At 40.4% G+C, this 11,739-nt stretch overlaps 1 protein-coding gene across 1 annotated transcript; it reads right to left on the bottom strand.

Moving 5' to 3' along the window:
- Nucleotides 1-4,376: 4,376 nt before the first annotated feature.
- dhrs7ca (dehydrogenase/reductase (SDR family) member 7Ca) lies at nt 4,377-9,079 on the bottom strand. Its single transcript, XM_055152682.1, has 7 exons — nt 8,917-9,079; nt 8,408-8,520; nt 8,179-8,301; nt 8,012-8,099; nt 7,770-7,862; nt 7,277-7,420; nt 4,377-4,671 (listed from the first exon to the last, which is right to left on the bottom strand). Exons 1-7 carry the CDS (start codon nt 9,077-9,079, stop codon nt 4,466-4,468), a joined length of 930 nt encoding a protein of 309 aa, XP_055008657.1. The 3' UTR covers nt 4,377-4,465.
- Between the last annotated feature and the right edge of the window lie 2,660 nt (nt 9,080-11,739).

The raw sequence follows: 11,739 nt of genomic DNA, 5'->3' as shown, positions 1-11,739 counted from the left end.
CATAATCCATTAAATTACTTAAAGTGAGTAACGTAATCTGAATACTTTGGATTACTTGATTTTCTGTAGAGAAGCAAAGACTCGGATATCGTAACATAAGATGTTTTTTCATCTAAAAGAAAATAAAAAGCCCAGACTTTACTTAACCGTATTAAAAATATTATTGATAGAAGAGGAGGAGACACGGTCCGCACGGCAAGGTTTAGTCCTGTTAAATCCTGTTTTAGTCTTGGTTTAGATCTAGTTTAGACCTGGTTTTAGTTCTGGTTTAGATCTGGTTTAGACCTGGTTTTAACCCTGGCTTAGATCTAGTTTAGACCTGGTTTAGATCTAGTTTAGACCTGGTTTAGATCTAGTTTAGACCTGGTTTTAGTCCTGGTTTAGATCTAGTTTAAACCTGATTTAGATCTGGTTTAGACCTGGTTTTAGTCCTGGGTTCAGTCCCGGTTCAGTCCTGAATTATTCCTGGTTTAGACTTGGTTAAAAAAAAAAAAAAAAAAAAAAGAGAAAGGGATATAGCCCAAAATGTGAAAACAGGAAAATACCACCGTGTAATCTCATTTATTTCAACAAAGTAACTGTAATCCAATTACCACTCATGGAAACAGTAACTGTAACTGAATACAGTTACTCATAATTTGTACTCTGATTACGTAACTCTGGTACATGTAATCTGTTACTCCCCAACACTGGTTATTGTTCATTTATAACTGTTTAATTGGTAAAACTCACTCACACAAAGCTCATTACTGCACATCCACAGCTCCAGATGCACACTGTGCTCCAGGAGATACATAACCCTGGTCGTTCCTAAAGCCGCACAGCTTTGGGCCGCTCCTCATTTCAGTTCTGCAGCAAATGACTGGAACCACCTTGAACAGACTTTCAAACTTAGTTCATTTTTATCTCTATCGACATTTAAAAACTCCATCCAGTGCATTTTACAGGATCATTGCACAGGCTTTCACATCACTTTTATATCTTTAATCTGCAAATGTTTCACTGGCTCATGTTTCTATTCACTGTTTCATGTCATGATTGATGTGTGAGTGTGTTCTGTTTGTGCTGTTTTATTCTGCCTCTTAACCAGGTCGTCCTTGCAAATGAGAAGTTGTTCTCAATTGACTTACCTGGTTAAATATTGAATAAATAAAAACTATTTGTTATAACATATTTCAAAATCTTGTCATGGACCTGATCTCGTGTTGTGTCTCGTCTCGTGAAAATTGATATACTGATATACATTTTTAACTTCATGCGAGTTTATTTAAATTATCATAATCATTAGAGATGTGCAAAAATACTGACAAGTCAATATATCATATCGTTTAATGTGATGACACAGTATCGATATATCGCCAAGAGAATTTTTAAGTATATTTTACTAAATTATTTTGTGTAAGAGCTACAGTTGTGTTGACATTTTCACTGTTTTGAGTAAAATGGGTTTTCATATTAACTTTCCTCAGACTCAGTAGACTTTGTTTTTCACTGAACCGTATCGAATCAGTTTGAAATATATCACATCGAATCATATTGAATCAATCATACAATCAATCTTGGCCTACGTATCGAGGTATGTATCGTATCAGCAAATTCTTAACGATCCCCAGCCCTAATAAACATGTTCCCTACTATATTATGATTTGGTAAAATAGTTGAAATAGTTTAAAATATGACTCAATTGTTTGATTTAAATATTATAAATCCTTGTCTTTTATTGCACACTTCACCAGTAAAACACAATTTCTCTTTTAAATTACAATCTTACATTTTACAGATCTAACAAAAGTATATCACAAAACACATACTGGTTCACTGAAAATGTTAAACAGTGTATCATTATTAGATGATTTACATATTTAAAGCATATTTATAATTATAAGTTAACTTGTTACTAATTTCTACAGGTGAACATTTAAAAACAAAACAAAAAATCTGATCAAATCCAACTTTATACTCTATATACTCTTTCTTTTCACGTTCACTAGCCATTTGTCACTGTCAGCCAATCACAGCCCATCTCTTTCCCCTCTCGACCAATCACGTTCGAGCTCCGTTCTCTCTTTCCTCTGCTCTGTCTCCACCGCAGCAGCAGAACTAGCAGCCTCCTCGTCTTCTCCATCCACCAGAGTCTATAGGCCTTTTATAGGAGACATTTTCACAGACAAACCTCTACATACTGAGTTGAAGTGCCACAGTTTAACTCAAAACACTGTTCTCTCTCACAACATTCTTTCTGAAATAAATATACAAATAGAAAATTCACAAATAACTTATTTTATCAGGGACAAATACTGCAGCCATGTTAATGTTAAAAATTGTTACGTAAAATTGACTTTTATGAGCTTTAAGTCGTGTTATAATGTTGTTCCCTCCTCAAAATCAGACCTGGAGTTGTGTTTGTTTCATTCACATGTTTGAGTAAATCTATTTTCAGTCTGTCTATAGTCGGGGAGCCAAAGTCTCAAAAATGGGTTGAACATGACATGGTCTGCCATACATTTTCTTTGTGTTTTTTTTGTTGTTTTTTTTAATGTGACCCTAAGGACCAATAACTGAAGGGTCTGCTCTTTGGGAAATATCGCGAAAAAAAAATTGTGGTCACTTTGTGCACGTGACTTTCATTTTTTGATAGAAAATTTTGAAAAATGAAAATTTCCTGAAATCCTCACTGGGTTGGGTAAGCTGTCAATAAATGCATTCCAGATGCAAAGAACACATGTGGTGACAACATTCAGTGAAAAAATAATTCCTGAAACACTTTTCTACATGATTTTGGCTCAATTTAATGCAAAAAAAAAAAAAAAAAAAAAGGGCTTTTTTTCATTTTTTTTCCAATATTTTCATCTTTACCTCACTGGCAATCAACTATTCACCCAAGTTATGACATAAGCCAATATGTCATTCCTTTCTCCAAACAGTAAACTCATTTCACAGAAAAGAATATAAAAATCCAACCAAAATCAATGGACCTGTGATGATTTTATGACTAGTTGGCCGTCAACAGGCCCGGAACCTCAATAGAACGTTAGGATACTCTCAACATTTTGAAATCATCACACAGGAAGAGCTGACTGCCAATGAGGTAAAGATGAAAATCATGTAGAAATGTGTTTCAGGAATGATTTTTTTGTTGTTGTTTGTCTTTTGGACGTATGCGCCCTCAACTTTATGTTGCAGTATCCTGGTTACTATCAGAATATAGCAGCCACATGCACACCAGTATCCCAGTTATGATCAAGTTTTTGGAGTATCCCAGTTTCTTCATGGTGCATGTATTCACGGTATCCCAGTTTCAGTATCCAGGTTATGGCAGTATCCAGGTTATTAGAAACCGGGTTATTGTAGCTGTTTTATTCCAGTAGTAACCGGGATACTGCGGCATGTAGACGTTGTATCCCGAATACTGCAACATAAAGTTGAGTGCACATGCGTCCAAAAGACAAACACTTTCCAGTCTTTTCACCACAACAGATAAATAAAATGACCAACATAAACAAAATGGCCATACATGAGTGAAATGACTGTAAAATAAAGAGCAGCGCTAAACCTGCACACGTACAATCTGCACTCGTACGACCTGCATGCATATGATCACTGAAAAGCTATAACATGAACTATCTCCTATATGATACACGCAGAACAGACTCACCATCATTAGCACCTCTTCTGTCACAAAAAGAACACACATAATTATTCAATTGATTTAAGTTCATTTGTGCACTTGCACATTTGTAAGATTATGTCAAGAAACCACGATACTCCATTTGCTCATGTACACAGGGATCTGAGTGTCCTGGTTTCTCAGTGCGCATGTAAACACAGTATCCCGAATACTGACAGAACCGGGATATGGATAATAACCAGGATACTGATGTGCATGTGAACACACTCAGTATCCTGGTTTCTATTAACCAGGATACTGCCATAACCAGGATACAGAAACCGGGATACTGCACCATGAAGAAACCGGGATATTCAAAAAACCCGATCATAACCGGGAAACTGATGTGCATGTATACACACTCATCGACAACAAACTCCACCTGACAATTCTGACCTGTCTCCAGCTCAGATTAAAGAGGGGGTATTATACAAATCGTCTTTTTGGAGCTTTCTTCCATGTTATGACAAAACATAACAAGCCTAATGTGGGTTTAGATTCATCCTCGCATGTTTGAGTAATATTATGATCTCTTCTGGGCCCTATTTGAACTTTCCTTACAGTTAGTAGTACGATCTTGTACAAGACTCCGCCCACAAGCCTACGTCACCCATGCTCCCATGTGGCAATTCTCCATAAATATAAAACATGACACAAAACTTCACAAACCTGACGTGATGTGCAGTAGTTTCATTAGAGGGATGCAGCGCTCTGAAGGGGGAGTGACTTAACAGAGCGAGCAAAGGAAGGGGGTGGACGAAACTGAACAATACCCCCTCTTTAATGCTTTACACAGATCTACTGCAGATTGTCGGAGGCGGCGTCCTTGACTCCGGCCGCGATCACGGCGAAGAAGATGTTTGGGAAAAAGGATCTGGCGTAGACGGCCATTTTGGGGAGAGACGGCACCATCAGCACCTCTCTTTTTCTGTTGTTCAGCGTCTTCACGATCTCAGTGGCAGCTTCGTCCACGGTGACCCCCAGTGGCTTCCTGGAGTACAGCCCTGGAGACAAACGGATCTGATTATAAAGGCACGGAAACAGCAGCCACATCTGCGTGATTCAGCCACAGGGCAGCTCAGGGGACAATGTAATTTAGTTTATTCTGCTGTTCATCCAAACACACCACAATCTGTTTGAAGTATATTAACAAATATGATTATTATTACTGTATTTTTTGGACTATAAATTGCACTTTTTCATGGTTTGGGTGTTTCCTGTGACTTATAGGCGAGTTTCATTGTTGACAAAAGCGCGCGTTGCATGCTGGGAATTATTTTGGTCGGCGGCAAGAAACATTCAACATGACGGACGGAGCGAGAAAGCACGTAAAGGGTATTGATCCTGGTTATTTATCCACTCTAACAGCAGAGGACCCAAGACCATTTGACCAGACCAAAACCCTTTTAAACCAAATTTCTGGTCTGAATCACCAACTACCTGGACAAATATTCACTTTCGGTGATATCCACAATGACTTGGTGGAAACTCCTGGGCCATTCACAGCAGAAAAGATGAAAACCTCCAAGAGTCTCGATGTGTTGTTGAACTTGTTGGAGTCCACGGTTTGTTAGGATCTTCTACGTTTGCTCTGCGGATGTTTGAAAGCCGTTTAATTCACTGTTGTTTCTTTTCACTCAGAATACGAAAAAGACATTTTCCTTCTTCCGTGCTTCTATTTGTGCATCCGATAATGCAGCAGGAATTTACCATTATCGGGGATAAATAAGTTATGCACTGTGTTTGACGCTATCCTGTTTCTTGCCTCCGACCAAAATATTTCCCAGCATGCAACGCGGGCTTTTAATAACAATGACGTCAGCTGAAACTCGCCTATATTTCGGTGCGAATTATATATTACCAGTGTTGGGAAGGTTATTTTAAAATGTATTCCCCTACATATTACAGACCCCAAAATGTAGTTTGTAATGTAATCCATTACATTTCTTAAAGTGAGTAACGTAATTTGAATACTTTGGATTACTTGATATTGTCCTGCTTTTTAAAATTACATGAATGTAACAACCACATCCTGAAAATTCATGTTTGTTCTCTTCAAATTGGCTGAGCCCAAGACTTCATGAACAGGCTTTTGTTTGTTGCAGAGAAGCAAAGAAAATAAAAAGCCCAGTCTTTCCTCAACCAAATAAAAAATATTATTGATAGAGAAATGATTTTTATATGAGAAATTAGAAATTTATATGAGTATATCCACCCTACTGTTAGGTCTCATACTGGTTTAGACCTGGTTTTACTCCTGGTTTAGTTCTGGTTTAGTCCTGGTTTAGTCTGGTTTAGTCCTGGTTTAGCCCAAAATGTGAAAACAGGAAAATACCTTCATGTAATCCATTTATTTAAACAAAGTAACTGTAAACCAATTACCACTCACTGAAACAGTAACTGTAACTGAATACAGTTACTCATAATTTGTACTCTGATTATGTAACACCAGTACATGTAATCTGTTACTCCCCAACACTGTATATTAAAATGTTGACAGTGAAGCGGTGAGAGGTTCTAGTCTTGTGTGTGAGTATCTGCTGCTCCTGTTCCTCCTGTACCACTGTCACTTCACTCTACTGCACATGTCTCCTGCAGAAAGAGCCTCTGTTCTGTCTGTATCATGTCAGTCGATCAAACCATTACTTCTGTAACACTGAACTATTTAACATTTAAACAAACTCATAAAGACGACTGAGAAACTGAACACAAATGCCCCCAAAAACAAAATCAGATTTTGCAGATTACAAACTATAAGTTGTGAAACATGCAGCCAAAAACAATAATTGAGTAGCAGAAAGAAAATTTGGAGTGAAAGAGAAACACCGGGAGGATGCACCATGAAACTTTCCTGAAGTCAGTGGATGGATGGACAAAGTCTGGACTTCAGTGACACTGAAACCATCCTGTCGGGATTCAGAAAGACCAGAATAATTCTAACTGATGCTGAGTCTGACGACAGCGACACAGAAGAGTTTGCGTCGCTCTGTTTACCTCCAGAGGTCAAGGCAGAGTTGCTCAGAAGTGACACCGAGGATGAAGAATTGAATGGATTTAGTGATTTGGAGTGAGATGGAGAGTTTGGTAAACTTGTTCTGTTCTGTTGTTTATGTTATAGTTTATCTGAAGAACTGTTCATATGTGACGTTAACAGTCTGTTGTTCTCTCTTCTATTGTTATTACTACAACTTGACTTTCAACAGGAAATGTCGAGTAAATTTCCCTCAGAAATTGCGACTTATATATGTTTTTCTTCGTCATTATGCATTTTTCGGCTTGTGTGACTTATACTCCAGAGCCACTTACAATCTGAAAAATACAGTATTACTAGGTCCTACTAATAAAACTGCAAAAAGTTGATGTTCCCAATTAGAAAGTAACATAAAGATTACTGGTGACCATTCAATCAGGCAGAGGCATTTTGGGTTTAAACCAACTGGATTTTAGTACTGAAACTGGCAACAAATACGTGAGAGTCATGTGATGCTCATTCTGCTTTTACCTTGAACCACAACAGCAAATTATAACAAACAACTTCAGGTCCATCAGGTGCAATGTTTTATTCATGAAGATTAAATCAGCATTAGAATAGTTCGAGGCTGTACTCACAGGACCACAGGGGGCGCTCTTGCTCTGGTGTGGCGTTGGGGCTGATGAAGGTGTGGTTGATGGAGCTCACAGTGATGCCGTATTCCTCCACCTCGGCCCTGACGCAGTCGAAGAACGCCTGCACCGCGTGTTTCGACGCCGCGTCTGGAAACAGGTCAGATGAGTATTATTTATGTTCTCACTGCAGCTACATCTGATTTCTGGACCTTGAACGTGATTGAAATGCTGCTGAGTGTAATGTGAGTCATTAAAGGGACCATGGTTTTGGTTTTGGTTCTAATTATTACACTTTCGCTGTCACTGAATCTTTGAATCTCTGAAACATTTGGAGTGTGACCACAGCTGGTGTGTGTGTGGGCGGGTAGTTATCTCATAGTGGGGACTCAAATCTGTCCATGACGTCAAACCTTATTATTCTTAGATCCACAGTTTAAAGCTCAGATGTGGGTTAAAAGAGGTTTAGGATCTAAATGTGAGTTTAGTGCAGACTCACAGGTGGAGCGGAAGGGCACCGGGAGCTTGGCCTGGATGCTGTTGATGAGCAGAATGTGTCCGGTTCTTCTGGAGATCATGGTCGGGAGCACGGCTGTGGACACAAAACACAGGACAGAGTTAAACAAACACACATGTAAAAGTGTTAAAGCAGCAGCTCCACACACAAAGGACATTAAACTGTGAACTTTCTTGCTGTGAAGCTCAAGTGCCTCTCAGTCATATTATAAGAGGCTCATGTACCTTTGGTCAGAGTGACGGGGCCAAAGTAGTTGTTGTCCATGAGCAGTTTGTCCATCTCCAGAGACACGCTGTGAGCTGGAGCCTTCACCTGAGCAGCAGCAGCAGCACATTTAATGTAAGAAAAGTCCTTCACACTCTGAGACATGAAGCACACACTGAGGCTGGACCTTGATGGAGCTGTTGAGGATCAGAATGTCCAAACAGCCGTAACACTCCAGGATCTCCTCCACGGCCTCAGGAAGAGAGTCCATGTCCCCGAAGTCCAGAAGAACCAACTTCACCGGGAACGTCTGCGGAGAGGAGGGACACATGTGAAGAGGAGGTCCACAGCTCACAGGTATTACTGCAGCATTTAAACTATAGTGTAATGATTTTTAAAGACAGTGTCTGTCTCACCACGGCAGGGTCTGAGTTACGGCTCAGTTCTTCAGACAACTCCTCCAGTTGGTCCCAGTCTCTCCCACAGAGCACCAGACGAGCTCCACCGCGGTGGAACAGACCTGCACACTCTGGAGATCAGAAGAGCTTAGGGTTAGTCTAAAATGTCTAAAATGTCCCGGCATTTGACCCATACTTTAATACCAACGGGGAACCTGTCAGGGTCTTGGTCAGGTTTTATATAGATGAGGGAAACAGAAGTGTCAAGAGGAAACCCCCAGACACAAGAAAAACATACAAACTCCACACAGAAAGGCCTGGTCTAGGGTCTGGTCTAGGGTCTGGTCTAGAGTCTGGTCTAGGGTCTGGTCTAGAGTCTGGTCTAGAGTCTGGTCTAGGGTCTGGTCTAGAGTCTGGTCTAGAGTCTGGTCTAGGGTCTGGTCTAGAGTCTGGTCTAGGTCCAGCTTCTTACCCCCTCCCTCCTCCTGCCCAAACAGCAGAGCTCTGGTCCGGTGTTGTTCTCTCACCTTTCCCCAGACCTGTGAGCGCATCACTCAGCAGAACCACCTTGTTCCTCACAGATGTTTTGGAGAGCAGCCCCAGGACCAGGCCGTACAGGTAGAAGAACCCCGCCGTGAGGACCACCACAGCGGGCACCAACAGCACCGTGGTGCTCCACAACCACTCCATCCTTGGAAACAAAGTCTGGAGAGAGGAGATGTAGAGATAAACATCATCATAATAACACTAGTGTTTAGTGTTGGACTCATGAGTCACTCTGCACACTGCAGCCACAGCTGCCCTGGGGCACACTGATGGAAACTGTCACTTCTAATCAGAACTCACCTGCACTAAAAGATGAATTCTCAGGATATTTGTGACTTCACAAACACAAGAATCCCAAACTAAAGCTAACACTGTGCTGGTGATTCCTGACGCTCTGACTCTATCCTCAAGTGAACCTTCTGTCTTTAACCAGTCACAGACTGATCAGAGTGTCTCCATGGAGACACACCTGTCACCAGTCTGTCTCCTGCAGGTCAAATCTGCACCTGTCACCCTCACCAACCTTCCAGTCTTCCAGTCCAAAGAACTGACTCAGAGCAGAACGTCCAGACTTCTGATCATAGAAGGAGTCACAGCAGAGAGTTTGAGATGAAGACCTCAACATGCAGCAGAAATACTCAAACCCTCAAACATGGATTCAACTTCAGAACTCCAGGTTTGGTTTAAATGAGGAAACGACCTGAAGTCATGTTAAGGCCATAGAGCAGAACTGTCTATGTTCAGAATGATGAAGGATCAGTGTTTTACAGCTACACAGTAACAGGAGGGCTGACGTTAGTCAAACAACTTAAAGTGGAATATAACTATGGCTGATTTGAGCTTAAACAGTGTTAGATTTGTCAAATCAGCCATCACATATTCCCATTTGAAGTGTGTTGTTTTTACAGCATACATGAGTTGGATGGACGATGATCACATGTGTTTTTACCCAGCTTTGTGGCTCTGTCACATTGGACTCCATCTTTACTTTTGTAACTAACTTTTTCACAATTCTGCAACGAGAACAGAAATGTCAATTGGAATAAATTGAAACAATTTCAAACGTCCAAACTATTACAACAACTTAGTGGAATTGGCACACAAAGATTAAAGACCCTGTACCTGATTATTACTGATTTAAAATCATGAAGAGAACTAAGTTTATTTGAAACAGTTTCCAAAGTTATTCTCCACTTTACCTTTTGTATTCAGAGCATCCGAGTTATTCACCGTGACTTCATCAGCTAAAGTCAACATTTCCTGATTCTAAGACAATAAAACACTTTATAATTAGGTGCAGACTTTTGACCTTTGACCTTAATATATCTTTACTGGGGCAACACACATTTACTCAGATACATACAGAGAATGAAACTTTTCTTGGATGCAGGAATTACATTTTCCAGCAGAGACACCAGCATCTGTTAGAGTCTGAAAATAAGATCTGATTTCTCTTTTATTTGTGTTCAGTTGTAAACGTGTGTAAACAGTGGCACTGACACCGTCTCATCTGTCTTTGTCCCTGCAGCTGTCCAGAGCTGTATTTTTAGACGCTCTCGTGAACAAACTTCTCTCAGGTCCTTGAATGTCACACCGGACCGAACAGCTGCGGGGCCACGGTGCGTTCACTTTCAAACAGAGAACGCAAAACTGACTGACCAGCTAACACGGAATTCAAAAGGTGGATCCGATTTATTGTATTTTAGTCATTTAGGAGTGTGTAGGATTTGGGAATATTTTTTAAAACCACAGTATGTCACTTTTTTGCTAAAACAAAATAAAAGCCAAAGTAGACGTTAAAGCAGCACTATGTCACTTTTGGCGGTGGGTCTGTCATTAAATGTATCTGTCTCCACGGAAACAAGCAGGAGATGCCACTAAATCACGTTACATGTCAGATCTGTGGAGAGGCGAGCCATTCAAAAGCACAAATCCAGTGTTTTTATGCTACTTCGGTTGAACTAAAACCCGTGTAAGTGAATGAATGTAAGATAGAAGTTTAATGCTGTACTGTGGAAAATTCCAGGCAAAACAATAACGTCGCCACGGAGACAAGATGGTGACAGACCCTACTCCTGAAAAGTTACATAGTGTGGCTTTAAATATTCTAAATTCTGGTCATTTTTTAAAAACTTTTTTTGCAGACGTACCTGAACAGTTTTCTGAAATCCCGGTTTAAGTCCTGGGTTTAATCCTGGTTCTGGACCTTCTGGACCTGATTTAGTCCATGTGTCTCAATCTGGACAAATCCAGGTTTAGTACTGGTTTTAGTCTTGGATTTTAGTCCTTAGTCCTACTTTAGTCTCTAGTCCTGGTCTAGTCGTGATCTAGTCCTGGTCTAGTCCTGGTCTAGTCCAGTCCCAGTCCTACTCCAGGTCCTTCGGTTCTTAGTCCTGGTTTGGCTTGAGTCCAGTATTTGGTCTTTGTCCTGTGGTCTCAAACTGGTCTCTGGTCCTGGTCTAGTCCTGGTCTGGTTTAAAAATAGAGCACAGCTGAGGAGAGAGAGAGAGAAGGTCACGTGACATCAACATTCTAAACTGCCCAGAGTTTAAAGCAGCACTCTGTAACTTTTCTGCCATCTGCTTGTCTCCATAGATACGTTATTGCTTTGCCTGGAATGTCCCACAGTATGGCTTTAAACTTTTCTAGTTCCACAGAGACAACACACCGAAGGACTAAGTCTATTTTTTTTCCATCCCAATAACAATGAGACTGAATGAATGCAAGATAGATGAGTTTAATGCCATACTGTGGAACATTTCAGGCAAAACAATAACATCTTTATGGAGAGAAAAGTTGCACAT

Source organism: Boleophthalmus pectinirostris, unplaced genomic scaffold (assembly GCF_026225935.1).
Source record: "Boleophthalmus pectinirostris isolate CB_2022bp ecotype Guang Dong unplaced genomic scaffold, ASM2622593v1 HiC_scaffold_17, whole genome shotgun sequence".
Classification (NCBI taxonomy): Eukaryota; Metazoa; Chordata; class Actinopteri; order Gobiiformes; family Gobiidae; genus Boleophthalmus; species Boleophthalmus pectinirostris.
The sequence above is the reverse complement of the archived record's forward strand: the minus strand, read 5'-3'. Positions and strand labels throughout refer to the sequence as shown.

Excerpts from the sequence above, each read along its gene's own strand:
- dhrs7ca (XM_055152682.1), bottom strand. The coding sequence starts at position 9,079 with ATGGAGTGGTTGTGGAGCACCACGGTGCTGTTGGTGCCCGCTGTGGTG. Across the intron at positions 8,100-8,178 it reads TCCTCAACAGCTCCATCAAG|GTGAAGGCTCCAGCTCACAG; the intron begins GTCCAGCCTCAG and ends GCTGCTGCTCAG. Across the intron at positions 7,863-8,011 it reads CCCCGTCACTCTGACCAAAG|CCGTGCTCCCGACCATGATC; the intron begins GTACATGAGCCT and ends TTGTGTCCACAG.